At 50.9% G+C, this 14,128-nt stretch overlaps 1 protein-coding gene across 1 annotated transcript in view; it reads left to right on the forward strand.

The window, feature by feature from the left end:
* Positions 1 to 364: 364 nt before the first annotated feature.
* The window catches only part of TUFT1 (tuftelin 1), a 31,622-nt gene continuing 17,858 nt past the window's right edge, over positions 365 to 14,128 (forward strand). The window contains exons 1-3 of the mRNA XM_038768470.1: positions 365 to 418; positions 13,425 to 13,529; positions 13,729 to 13,815. Coding sequence (XP_038624398.1) covers positions 365 to 418; positions 13,425 to 13,529; positions 13,729 to 13,815 — 246 coding nt within the window. The remainder of the gene's footprint in view (positions 419 to 13,424; positions 13,530 to 13,728; positions 13,816 to 14,128) is intronic.

A 14,128-nucleotide genomic window follows, 5' to 3' on the forward strand; every position in this document is an offset into this window, starting at 1 on the left:
ACAAGCCCCACCCAGGGCGGGATGACGTCAGGGCGGGCGGAGGGTGGGGATGTCTCCGCGGCCCGCCAGGGGGCGCCCCTCCCTCCAAGGGGGCTCCAAGGCCACGCCCCTTATGTAAATAAGGGACGCGTCTTCGCTTTCTATTGGTGGAGGGGCGGGGACAGGCGGTGATACCCCGCCCCCCTATGCAAATAAGAGACCCGTCTCGCTTTCCATTGGGGGAGGCGCGCGCGGACAGGGGGCGTGTCCTTACTTCGCCCCGCCCACACACCCCGCCCTCCGAGGTTATAAATAGGCGTGCGAGCGGCGGGCGCGCCACTTGGGCCGGGGCGCGGGGCGGGAAGGACGGGGTTCCGTGGGGGCGATGAACGGAGACCACGGCTGGACCGCCCCGGTGGACGTGCACCCCGACAGCGAGGTAATAATCACAATTATTATTAATAATAATAATAATGATGGCATTTATTAAACGCTTACTACGTGCAAAGCAGTTTCTAGACTGTGAGCCCACTGTTGGCTGGGGACCGTCTCTCTAAGTTGCCAACTTGGACTTCCCAAGCGCTTAGTCCAGTGCTCTGCACATAGTAAGCGCTCAATAAATCCGATTGATTGATTGTTGGGTAGGGACCGTCTCTAGATGTTGCCAACTTGGACTTCCCAAGCGCTTAGTACAGTGCTCTGCACGCAGTAAGCGCTCAATAAATCCGATTGATTGATTGTTGGGTAGGGACCGTCTCTGTATGTTGCTAACTTGGACTTTCCAAGCGCTTAGTGCAGTGCTCTGCACGCCGTAAGCGCTCAATAAATACGATTGATTGTTGGGTAGGGACCGTCTCTATAGGTTGCCAACTTGGACTTCCCAAGCGCTTAGTACAGTGCTCTGCACGCAGTAAGCGCTCAGTAAATACGGTTGATTGATTGTTGGGTAGGGACCGTCTCTATATGTTGCTAACTTGGACTTTCCAAGCGCTTAGTACAGTGCTCTGCACGCCGTAAGCGCTCAATAAATACGATTGATTGTTGGGTAGGGACCGTCTCTATAGGTTGCCAACTTGGACTTCCCAAGCGCTTAGTACAGTGCTCTGCACGCAGTAAGCGCTCAGTAAATTTGATTGATTGTTGGGTAGGGACCGTCTCTATAGGTTGCCAACTTGGACTTCCCAAGCGCTTAGTACAGTGCTCTTCACGCAGTAAGCGCTCAGTAAATACGGTTGATTGATTGTTGGGTAGGGACCGTCTCTATAGGTTGCCAACTTGGACTTCCCATACGCTTAGTACAGTGCTCTGCACGCAGTAAGCGCTCAATAAATCCGATTGACTGATTTATTGTTGGGTAGGGACCGTCTCTAGATGTTGCCAACTTGGATTGTAGGTAGGAACCGTCTCTATATGTTGCCAACTTGGACTTTCCAAGCGCTTAGTACAGTGCTCTGCACACAGTAAGCGCTCACTAAATACGATTGAATGAATGAATGAATGAATGAATGGGAGCTCACTACCTCCGGGAGGCCTTCCCAGACTGAGCCCCCTCCTTCCCCTCCCCTCAGCACCGGTATATATATTTGTACATATTTATCACTCTATTTGTACGTATTTATTCTACTTTTTTTATTTTGTTAATATGTTTTGTTGTCTGTCTCCCTCTTGTAGACTGTGAGCCTGCTGTTGGGTAGCGACCGTCTCTAGATGTTGCCAACTTGGACTTCCCAAGCGCTTAGTCCAGTGCTCTGCACACAGTAAGCGCTCAATAAATACGATTGAATGAATGTTCTGAGCGCTAGTGGGGAGGGGTCCCTAGGCTATACCCCTTCCCCTCACCCCCACTCGGCTCCCTTCGCAGGACTTTGTCCCCTCTCCCCGCTTTCCCTCTTCTCCCCCCTTCCCCTTATTCCGCCCTAGAGCTTCCCATTCATTCATTCATGCAGTCCTATTTATTCATTCATTCATTCACTCGTATTTATTGAGCGCTTACTCTGTGCAGAGCACTGTACTAAGCGCCTGGGAAGTACAAGTTGGCAACATAGAGAGACGGCCCCTACCCAACAGCGGGCTCACAGTCTAGAAGTTATTGAGCGCTTACTGTGTGCAGAGCACTGTACTAAGCGCTTGGGAAGTACAAGTTGGCAACATTTTTCTTCGGGGATCCCCCCCCCTCCCCCGCCCGGTTATACAGCCCTGAAGGGGTTGTTGGGGGTTGGGGGTCCCCTGGCGGCTCCACCCCCGGTTGTTGGGTAGGGAGCGTCTCTAGATGTCGCCAACTTGTACTTCCCAAGCGCTTAGTACAGTGCTTTGCACAAAGTAAGCGCTCAATACGACTGAATGAATGAATGGAGAGCGTCTCCAACTTGTACTTCCCCAGCACTTAGTACAGTGCTCTGCATACAGTAAGCGCTCAATATGATTGAATGAATGGAGAGCGTCGCCAACTTGTACTTCCCCAGTGCTTAGTACAGTGCTCTGCACACAGTAAGCGCTCTATATGATTGAATGAATGGAGAGTGTCGCCAACTTGTACTTCCCCAGCGCTTAGTACAGTGCCCTGCACACAGTAAGCACTCAGTACAATTGAGTGAATGAATGGAGAGCTTTGCCATCTTGTACTCCCCAAGCGCTTAGTACAGTGCACTGCACACAGTAAGGGCTCAATACGATTGAATGAATGAATGGAGAGCTTCGCCAACTTGTACTCCCCAAGCGCTTAGTACAGTGCCCTGCGCACAGTAAGGGCTCAATACGATTGAATGAATGAATGGAGAGCTTCGCCAACTTGTACTCCCCAAGCGCTTAGTACAGTGCCCTGCGCACAGGAGGCGCTCAATACGATTGAATGAATGAATGGAGAGCGCCGTCCTGTTAGGAGGGCAGAACTCGAACCCAGGACTCGAGTGGAGTTCAGCAGGGGGAGCCGGCCTGCGTGGGGGAGGGCCTCGGTCTCCACTACCCACCCACCCACCCACCCAGATGGGGTCCTCCCCACCGTCCTGACCGCCCCTTGGGTGACCCCCGGCCTTGTACTTCCCAAGCGCTTAGTCCAGTGCTCTGCGCACAGTAAGCGCTCAATAAATACGATTGATTGATTGGTTTTTCCCTTCCAGCCTTAATGGGGGCGAGAGAAATGAGGCGGCGGGGGGCCCGGCCAGCTGACCGGGAAGTGAACAGGTCCGGTCCGGTCCAGTGAGGGCAGAGAGACTCGGACTCCTCGAACGAGTTGGGTTTGTGGGGCGACTCCAGCAGGGCGCCCCGAATTCCTCGGGCCTGAGGAGGCAGGAATTTACAGCCTGTCCTGACCCCTCCGCCCCTCCATTGTCAGTAGCTTGTACTTACTGAGCGCCTGCACGGCCGGGCACCCTACTAAGCAGCTGGAAGAGCTCAGGGGTCTTCATCCCCACCCACCATCCAGGCGTGGGCAACCCGAACATCATCATCAATCGTATTTAATCGATTGATTAATCAGTCGAACAGCTAGCGCTTAGTACGGTGCCTGGCACATAGTACTTGCTCTGCACACAGTAAGCACTCAATAAATACGATTGAATGATGAATGAATGAACATAGTAAGCGCTTAACAGATGCCGTCATTATTAAACAGCCGGGTGAAGCCCATCTCCCCTGCACCCACCTGCCTGGCGAGGACACCCCAGGCAAACAAGTGAACCCCCTCTTCTTCCCACCCCATCTTTCGGTCCGGCCCCCGGCCCGGGGGGCACCTCCTCCAGCCCAGAGGAGGAATCCATCAATGGTACGGAGCGCTTAGTCTGTGCAGGGCACTGTACTGAGCGCTTGGGAGAGGATGCTATAGCAGCCCCCTGCCCGGCTGACCGTCTGAGCTGGAGGGCTGGAGTCCTGAATCCTGCTTGGGGCCGGGGGGGGGGGGCGGGTTGGGCCTGTTTCCCGAGAGGGTAAACTGAGTCAAGGCCTGGCAGGCGAGTCTGGGATGCGTGCCCGGCCTCCGCCGCCAGCAGCAGGAGGAGGAGGAGGTGGCGTCCATCCATTTGCCTGTCCGTCCGTCCGTCCAGCCCACTCCCCTGCCCCAAGACACAGGCCAGGGCCGGCCAGGCCAGCCGTGGGAATGGAAACCCAGCTGGGCGGCTGTTTACCTCTCCTTCTTCACCTCCTCCTCCTCCCACGTCACAGACGCACAGAGACACACCACACACACACACACACACATACACCCCACACCCCAACCTGGGCTGAGTCACTGGCCACAGATTTGTTTGAACACGGGTCTGTGCGGTGCTGGGAAGGGGAGGCCTTCCGCAGGAATGTTGCCAATTTGGACTTCCCAAGCGCTTAGTACAGTGCTCTGCACATAGTAAGCGCTCAATAAATACGATTGATGATGAGGAGGAGGAATGTAGTTTGGCCCCCCCGCGCCCTGGCCTTGCTGCAATTCCCCCTCCCCACCCCAATCCCCCCACCACCACCAGCTGCCCTGACAATCCCCAAGCCGCAGCCCAAACTGCCCCCCGCTCCTCCTCCCGGCTCTCCCCCTCCCCTGGAGCCTGCCCCGTGATGACCCCCCCGGAAAGCGGAAAATGGAGTGGGAGGAAGAATATGTGGGTAATTCCCGGGCCGGGGGTTGGAGGGTCGGTGGGACCGTCCGGGGGGGCTGGGTGAGAAGGTTGGGGGGGAGCCCCTGGGGACTTGCACGCCGGTTCCAGGAATGCCCCCCTCCCCACCGTCAGCTGTGTGACTTTGGGCAAGTCACGTCACTTCTCTGTGCCTCAGTGACCTCATCTGTAAAATGGGGATTAAGACTGGGAGCCCCAAGTGGGACAACCTGATCACCTTGTAAACCCTCCTCCAGGAGGCCTTCCCAGACTGAGCCCCTTCCTTCCTCTCCCCCTCGTCCCCCTCTCCATCCCCCCATCTTACCTCCTTCCCTTCCCCACAGCACCTGTATATATGTTTGTACGTATTTATTACTCTATTTATTTATTTTACTTGTACACATCCATTCTATTTATTTTATTTTGTTAGTATGTTTGGTTTTGTTCTCTGTCTCCCCCTTTTAGACTGTGAGCCCACTGTTGGGTAGGGGCTGTCTCTATATGTTGCCCACTTGTACTTCCCAAGCGCTTAGTACAGTGCTCTGCACATAGTAAGCGCTCAATAAATACGACTGATGATGATGATGATGACTGTCTCTATATGTTGCCAATTTGTACTTCCCAAGCGCTTAGTCCAGTGCTGTGCACATAGTAAGCGCTCAATAAATACGATTGATGATGATGCTTAGAACAGTGCTTTGCACATAGTAAGCGCTTAACAAATGCCATCATTATTATTATCCACTCCTCTCTTTTCCAGGCCAAACTTCACTGGCACACAAACACACGTACACACCCGCTCCCCAGCTCCCCCAGGGACTCTGGGGCATGGGAGGCATCCTGGCCTCCATCCCCCCGCAATCTTCCGTGCTTCTCGGGCCTGTGGGAAGAGGGGCACCCCCCAACTCCCCGTCCCCGGGGAGGACCGTCCAGGTTGGGGTGCCCCTCGGCACATGCCCCGGCGGGTTCGCTATCGGCTGGGGGATCTGGGGCCTCAGAGCCAGCCCGCCCCAGAGCCCGGGAGGCCATGGCAACCCTAGGGAAACATGGGGGAGGAAGAATCTGGGGGGTAACCCACGTGCCGGGGGATGATGGGGGGCCAGGGACCCCCAGGGTGTAGGCTGCAGAGCACCCCGGGAGAGAGAGAGAAGGAAACGTGGGTGAGAGAGGCCCAGTCTCCCCGGTGACCGGTCACTGGATCTGGGGGGTGTCCCCCCTTTTAGACTGTGAGCCCACTGTTGGGTAGGAACCGTCTCTATATGTTGCCAACTTGGACTTCCCAAGCGCTTAGTACAGTGCTCTGCACACCGTAAGCGCTCAATAAATACAATTGAATGAATGAATGAATGATTGAATGTTTGCCGGGCGGGGGGCGCCGGCTAAACCTCCCCAGAAGGGGATGGGGTAGCCGGGCTCTGCCCCAGAAAGAGAAGCTGAGCGGCTGGGCGTCCCCCGAGTTTGCTCGTCCCCCCTCTAAATAAATAAAATAATGATGGTATTTGTTAAGCGCTTACTATGTGCAAAGCACTGTTCTAAGCGCTGGGGAGTTTACAAGGCGATCAGGTTGTCCCTTGGGGGGCTCACAGCTTAATCCCCATTTTCCAGATGAGGTAACTGAGGCCCAGAGAAGTGAAGCGACTTGCCCAAAGTCACCCAGCTGACAAGTGGCGGAGCCGGGATTTGAATCCATGACCTCTGACTCCAAAGCCCGGGCTCTTTCCACTGAGTCACGCTGCTTCTCTAGACTGGAAGCTCATTGTGGGCAGGGAATATTTCTGTTTATTCATTCATTCAGTCGTATTGAGCACTTACTGTGTGCAGAGCACTGGACTAAGCGCTTGGGAAGTACAAGTTGGCAACATACAGAGACGGTCTCTACCCAACAACAGGCTCACAGTCTAGAAGGGGGAGACAGACAACAAAACAAAATATATTAACAAAATAAAATTAATGGAATAGGAAATATTCATTCATTCAAACGTATTTATTGAGCACTGACTGTGTGCAGAGCACTGTACTAAGCGCTTGGGAAGTACAAGTTGGCAACATATAGAGACGGTCCCTACCCAGCAGCGGGCTTACAGTCTAGAAGGGGGGACAGACAACAAAACAAAATATATTAACAAAATAAAATAATAGACTAGGAAAATTAATTCATTCATTCAATCGTATTTATTGAGCGCTTACTGTGTGCAATGCACTGTACTAAGCGCTTGGGAAGTCCAAGTTGGCAACATCTAGCAACGGTCCCTACCCAACAACAGGCTCACAGTCTAGAAGGGGGAGACAGAAAACAAAACAAAATATATTAACAAAATAAAATTAATAGAATCGGAAATATTCTTCGTTCATTCAAACGTATTTATTGAGCACTGACTGTGTGCAGAGCACTGGACTAAGCACTTGGGAAGTACAAGTTGACAACATATAGAGACGGTCCCTACCCAGCAGCGGGCTCACAGTCTAGAAGGGGGAGACAGACAACAAAACAAAATATATTAACAAAATAAAATAAATAGAGTGGTAAATATGTACAAGTAAAATAAATAGAGTAATAAGTCTGTACAAACATATACACAGGTGCTGTGGGGAGAGGAAGGAGGGGGCTCAGTGTGGGAAGGCCTCCTGGAGGAGGTGAGCTCTCAGTAGGGCTTTGAAGGGTGGAAGAGAGCTAGCTTGGCGGAGTTTGTACACATTTATTACTCTATTTATTTTACTTGTACATATTTATTCTATTTATTTTATTTTGTTAATGTGTTTTGTTTGGTTGTCCGTCTCCCCCTCCTAGACTGTGAGCCCGCTGTTGGGTAGGGACCGTCTCTATACGTTGCCAACTTGGACTTCCCAAGCGCTTAGTCTGGTGCCCTGCACACAGTAAGCGCTCAATAAATACAATTGATTGATTGATTACTCTATTTTACTTGTACATATTTATTCTATTTATTTTATTTTCTTAATGTGTTTTGTTTGGTTGTCCGTCTCGCCCTCCTAGACTGTGAGCCCGCTGTTGGGTAGGGACCGTCTCTATACGTTGCCAACTTGGACTTCCCAAGCGCTTAGTACGGTGCTCTGCACACAGTAAGCACTCAATAAATACGATTAATTAATTGATTATTTATTTTACTTGTACATATTTGTTCTATTTATTTTATTTTGTTAATGTGTTTGGTTGTCTGTCTCCCCGTCCCAGACTGTGAGCCCGCTGTTGGGTAGGGACTGACTCTATACGTTGCCAACTTGGACTTCCCAAGCGCTTAGTCCAGTGCCCTGCACACAGTGAGCGCTCAATAAATACGATTGATTGATTGATTACTCTATTTATTTTACTTGTACATATTTATTCTATTTATTTTATTTTGTTAATGTGTTTTGTTTGGTTGTCTGTCTTCCCCTCCTAGACTGTGAGCCCGCTGTTGGGTAGGGACCGTCTCTACACGTTGCCAACTTGGACTTCCCAAGCGCTTAGTCCAGTGCTCTGCACACAGTAAGCTCTCAATAAATACAATTGATTGATTGATTACTCTATTTATTTTACTTGTACATATTTATTCTATTTATTTTATTTTGTTAATGTGTTTTGTTTGGTTGTCTGTCTTCCCGTCCTAGACTGTGAGCCCGCTGTTGGGTAGGGACCGTCTCTACACGTTGCCAACTTGGACTTCCCAAGCGCTTAGTCCAGTGCTCTGCACACAGTAAGCTCTCAATAAATACAATTGATTGATTGATTACTCTATTTATTTTACTTGTACATATTTATTCTATTTATTTTATTTTGTTAATGTGTTTTGTTTGGTTGTCTGTCTTCCCCTCCTAGACTGTGAGCCCGCTGTTGGGTAGGGACCGTCTCTACACGTTGCCAACTTGGACTTCCCAAGCGCTTAGTCCAGTGCTCTGCACACAGTAAGCTCTCAATAAATACAATTGATTGATTGATTACTCTATTTATTTTACTTGTACATATTTATTCTATTTATTTTATTTTGTTAATGTGTTTTGTTTGGTTGTCCGTCTCCCCGTCCTAGACTGTGAGCCCGCTGTTGGGTAGGGACCGTCTCTATACGTTGCCAACTTGGACTTCCCAAGCGCTTAGTACGGAGCGGAGGGTGCGGGCTCGGCTGGTACAGTGCTCTGCACACAGTAAGCGCTCAATAAATACGATTGAATGAATGAATGAATGAGAAGGAGAGAAGGGAGGTGAGGTAGGAGGGGGCGAGGTGATGGACAGCCTTGAAGCCCAGGGTGAGGAGTTTTTGCCTGATGCGTAGTTTGGTAGCCCCTCGATCCAGAAGGACTTTTTGTTGGGGGGGGGTGTTGAGTCAATCAACCAGTGCGATGTAATGAGCCCCCTTTTTTTTCAATCAATCAATCAATCGTATTTATTGAGCTCTTACTGGGTGCAGAGCACTGTACTAAGCGCTTGGGAAGTCCACGTTGGCAACCCATAGAGACGGTCCCTACCCAACAGTGGGCTCACAGTCTAGAAGACTTCATAAATGCTATTACTACAGCTTGGTCCTCATCACAAGAATCGTGAGAAGCAGCGTGGCTCAGCGGGAAAGAGCCCGGGCTTTGGAGGCAGAGGTCATGGGTTCAAATCCCGGCTCCGCCAATGAGCTGCGTGACTTTGGGCAAGCCACTCAACCTCTCTGGGCCTCAGTTCCCTCATCTGTAAAATGGGGGTGAAGACTGTTTCACTTCTCTGGGCCTCAGTTCCCTCCTCTGTAAAATGAGGATTAAGACTGTGAGACCCCCCCGTGGGACAACCTCATCACATTGTAACCTCCCCAGCGCTTAGAACAGTGCACTGCACATAGTAAGCGCTTAATAAATGCTATTATTATTATTATTATTATTATTAATGGTATTCGTTATGCACTTACTATGTTCCAGGCACTGTACTAATCGCCGGGGTAGATACAAGCTAAGTAAATTGGACACACTCCCTGTCCCACTCAGTCTTAATCCCCATTTTATGGATGAGATAACAGAGGCACAGAGAAGCCAAGTGGCTTGCCCAAGGTCACCCAGCGGACAAGTGGCGGAGCCGGGATCGGAACCCAGGTCCTCTGACTCTCAGGCCTGGGTTCTTTTCACTCGGCCACGCTGCTTCTCAGATCATTCATTTGTTCAACCGTATTGAGTGCTTACTATGTGCAGAGCACTGTACTAAGCGCTGGGGAAGTGCAAGCTGGCAACATATAGAGACGGTCCCTACCCAACAGCGGGCTCACAGTCTAGAAGGGGGAGACAGATGGCAAAACGAAACATGTTAACAAAATAAAATAAATAGAATAAATATGTGCAACTAAAATAGAGTAATAAATACATACAAACATATATACATATATACAGGTGATGTGGGGAGGGGAAGGAGGGGGCTCAGTCTGGGAAGGCCGCAGGTAGAAGTCAGGGAAAAATTTTGGTAAACAACAACACAAAAATGCACACTCCTTGCATTAATCTACCTGCTGACCAGATAGTGACTTTCCTTTTTTTTAAAAAAATAGCTCCTGTACTGAATCACTATTATCTTTTCCCAGTCTTTTCCACAAAGATGCACACTCCTTGCATTAGTCTACCTGCTGACCAGATAGTGACTTTCCTTTTTTTTTAAATAGCTCCTATACTGAACCACTATTATCTTTTCCCAGTCTTTCCCACAATGATGCACACTCCTTGCATTAATCTACCTGCTGACCAGATAGTAACTTTCCTTTTTTTTTAAATAGCTCCTGTACTGAACCACTATTATCTTTTCCCAGTCTTTTCCACAAAGATGCACACTCCTTGCATTAATCTACCTGCTGACCAGATAGTGACTTTCCTTTTTTTTTAAAATAGCTCCTGTACTGAATCACTATTATCTTTTCCCAGTCTTTCCCACAATGATGCACATTCCTTGCATTAATCTACCTGCTGACCAGATAGTGACTTTCCTTTTTTTTTTTTAAATAGCTCCTGTACTGAATCACTATTATCTTTTCCCAGTCTTTTCCACAATGAGCTGGACCATAGAGTTTTGAACCCTTTTTGTTCCTACTCATCTTGTGTTATTCCATTTTCCATTATTCAATCTTAGTTAAGGAATCTTAAAAGCACTGAACTAAGCGCTTGGAAGGCGAAGTCCCTCCCCTCCAGGAGCTTCCAGTCTGCTGGGAGCGGAGGGGATGGTGGCATGGAGATCCCTGCCCTCCGTGTCTCGGAGGAGGGATTTCTCGGGCTGGCGTGTTGCAGGGTCTCGTCGGGGATGAGGGAGGTGGGCGAGAGGAGCCCCAAATTGGACCGCGGCGTGGCTCAGGGGAAAGAGCCCGGGCTTTGGAGTCAGTGGTCATGGGTTCAAATCCCGGCTCTGCCAATCGTCAGCTGGGTGACTTTGGGCAAGTCACTTAACTTCTCTATGCCTCAGTTATCTCATCTGTAAAATGGGGATTGACTGTGAGCCCCCCGTGGGGCAACCTGATCACCTTGTATCCACCCGGTACTTAGAACAGTGCTTTGCACATAGTAAGTGCTTAATAAATGCCATTATTATTATTACCAATCAATCAGTCGTATTCAATGAGCACTTACTGTGTGCAGAGCACTGTACTAAGCGCTTGGGAAGTCCAAGTTGGCAACATATAGAGACAGTCCCTACCCAACAGCGGGCTCACAGTCTAAAAGGGGGAGACAGAGAACAAAACCAAACATACTAACAAAATAAAATAAATAGAATATTTACCAGCATCCAGGCATCTCCTGGCTTGCTCTCGAGTCTCGCCTCCTCGCCGACCAGCTCGCTGTGGGCGATGAATGTGTCTGTTATATTGTAATGAGGATGGTACTTGTTAATAATAATAATGATGGCATTTGTTAAGCGCTTACTACGTGCAAAGCACTGTTCTAAGCGCTGGGGAGGACACGCGGTGATCAGGCTGTCCCATGTGGGGCTCGCAGTGTCAGTCCCCATTTTACAGATGAGGAAACTGAGACACCGAGAAGTGACTCGCCCCAAGTCACCCAGCTGACAATTGGCAGAGCCGGGATTTGAACCCATGACCTCTGACTCCGGAGCCCACGTGCTTTCCACTGAGCCAAGCCGCTTCACGTGGCCAGTGGCTGGCACAATGCCCGGCACACGGTCGGCATCCAGCACAGCACCTGCTTCATTTCGAGCCTCCTTGCCCCCCCCGGGTTAAAGCAGAAAGGGTTGGGGGGCTGGCAGGCGAGGACCCCCGGGGTGGCATTCTCTACAGGTGGCCCATCCCCACCACTTCCCTGCCACCCGAAGCCGCAGGGCCGATGAGATTCCGGGTGAGATTCGGGATCAGATCGGACCAGCTCTTCCCCCTCCCCTCCCCTCCCACCCCGCCTCGGCAGCCGGCTACGGGGGAGACCTCGGTTGGCTCTGTCTCCCACATGCTGTTGCTGTGTGACCTTGGGACCCTCCCTCAACCTCTCTGGGCACACCTCCCACTTCCCCCGTCTCCAGCCCGCTCTGCAGAAGGGCGCACCACTTATCGTGGGGTGCTGCGTTCCCTTCGGGGAGACGACGCAGTTATTTTTAGACTGTGAGCCCACTGTTGGGTAGGGACTGTCTCTATATGTTGCCAATTTGTACTTCCCAGGCGCTTAGTACAGTGCTCTGCACACAGTAAGCGCTCAATAAATACGATTGATGATGATGACGATTATGTGCCAGGTAGTGTACTAAGCCCTGAGGTGGACCCAAACAAATCGGGTTGGACGCAGCCCCTGTCCCGCGTGGGGCTCCCTGTCTCAATCCCCATTTTACAGATGAGCGAATTGAGGCCCAGACAAGTGAAGTGACTTGCCCAGGGTCACACAGCAAAGTGGCGGAGCTGGGATTAGAACCCATGACCTCCCGACTCCCAAGCCTGGGCTCTGTCCACTAGTAGGCCATGCTGCTTCTCGTCCTCTCCCCAGCGCTTAGTACAGTGCTCCGCACACAGTAAGCGCCCAGTGAATAAGACTGAGTCCGGACGTGCGCGGGGGTGGCCCTGTGGTCCCCGCTGACCGGGCTCTGGCAGCCTGGCGTAGTGGAATCCGAAGGACCTGGGTTCTAATCCCAGCTCCGCCCCTTGTCTGCTGTGTGACCTCGGGCAAGTCGCTTCACTTCCCTGGGCCTCAGTTCCCTCATCTGGAAAATGGGGATTAAGGTGGGACAAGGGACGGTGTCCAACCCGATTTGCTTGGATCCACCCCGGCGCTTACTACAGTGCCTGGCACACAGTAAGCGCTTATCAAGTACCTCATCATCATCATCAATCGTATTTATTGAGCGCTTACTATGTGCAGAGCACTGGACTAAGCGCTTGGGAAGTCCAAATTGGCAACATCTAGAGACAGTCCCTACCCAACAGTGGGCTCACAGTCTAAAAGGGGGAGACAGAGAACAAAACCAAACATACTAACAAAATAAAATGAATAGATATGTACAAGTAAAATAAATAAATAAATAAATAGAGTAGTAAATATGTACAAACATATATACATATAGAGAAGCAGCGTGGCTCAGTGGAAAGAGCCCGGGCTTTGGAGTCAAAGGTCATGGGTTCGAATCCCGGCTCCACCATATGTCAGCTGTGTGACCTTGGGCAAGTTACTTCACTTCTCTGAGCCTCAGTTCCTTCATCTGTAAAATGGGGATTAAGACTGTGAGCCCCACGTGGGACAACCTGATCACCTTGTATCCCCCCAGCGCTTAGAACAGTGCTTTGCACATAGTAAGCGCTTAACAAATGCCGTCATTATTATTATTACATATATACAGGTGCTGTGGGGAAGGGAAGGGGGGATGGAGGGGGGAGTACCTCAGTTATTATTATTATTCCTTCCTGACCCCCTCTCGACCCCCCCACCCTTCCCCAGCTGTCCGAGTGGTCCGCAGCCATGGTTTCCAGCCGGCCGGGGGGCGGCCACACTCTGGCCTCAGAGCGCGTCCAGTCCAACGATGGGCACGAGGAAATCATCAAGGCAAGAGGCGTTTGGGGGCGGGAGTGGGGGGCGTCGGGGGGGGGGGGGACGCGGTCCCTGCCCCTCGGGGGCCGCCCGGGAGAGACACACACATACACACACACCCCCACACACACACAGTTTGGTGGGTTGTGTGGGCCGTGGATGTGTCGGCCCCCTCCGACAGGTGGGCCTCCATTCCCGCCCTTTCCTCCTGCAGGTGTACCTCAAGGGCAAGGGTAGAGAAAAATTGGTCCACGAGAAGAATATCGATCAGCTGAAGAGCGAGGTCCAGTACATCCAGGAGGTATGACGCCCCCCTCCCCAACATCCCCCCCTCCGAGGGAGGTCCAGTATATAAACGCCCCCCTCCCCCAGAACCAAGACCGGTACATCCAGGAAGTACTATTCATTCATTCATTCATTCAATCGTATTTATTGAGCACTTACTGTGTGCAGAGCACCGTACTAAGCGCTTGGAAAGTACAATTCAGCAGTAAAGAGAGGCAATCCCTGTCCACACAGGGCTTACGGCCTAGAAGGGGGAAGACAAACATCCAAACAAGTAAACAGACATCAATATAAATAAATAAAGTTATACATAGATACATAAGTGCTGT

The sequence above is a fragment of the Tachyglossus aculeatus genome, chromosome Y4 (assembly GCF_015852505.1).
Source record: "Tachyglossus aculeatus isolate mTacAcu1 chromosome Y4, mTacAcu1.pri, whole genome shotgun sequence".
NCBI lineage: Eukaryota > Metazoa > Chordata > Mammalia > Monotremata > Tachyglossidae > Tachyglossus > Tachyglossus aculeatus.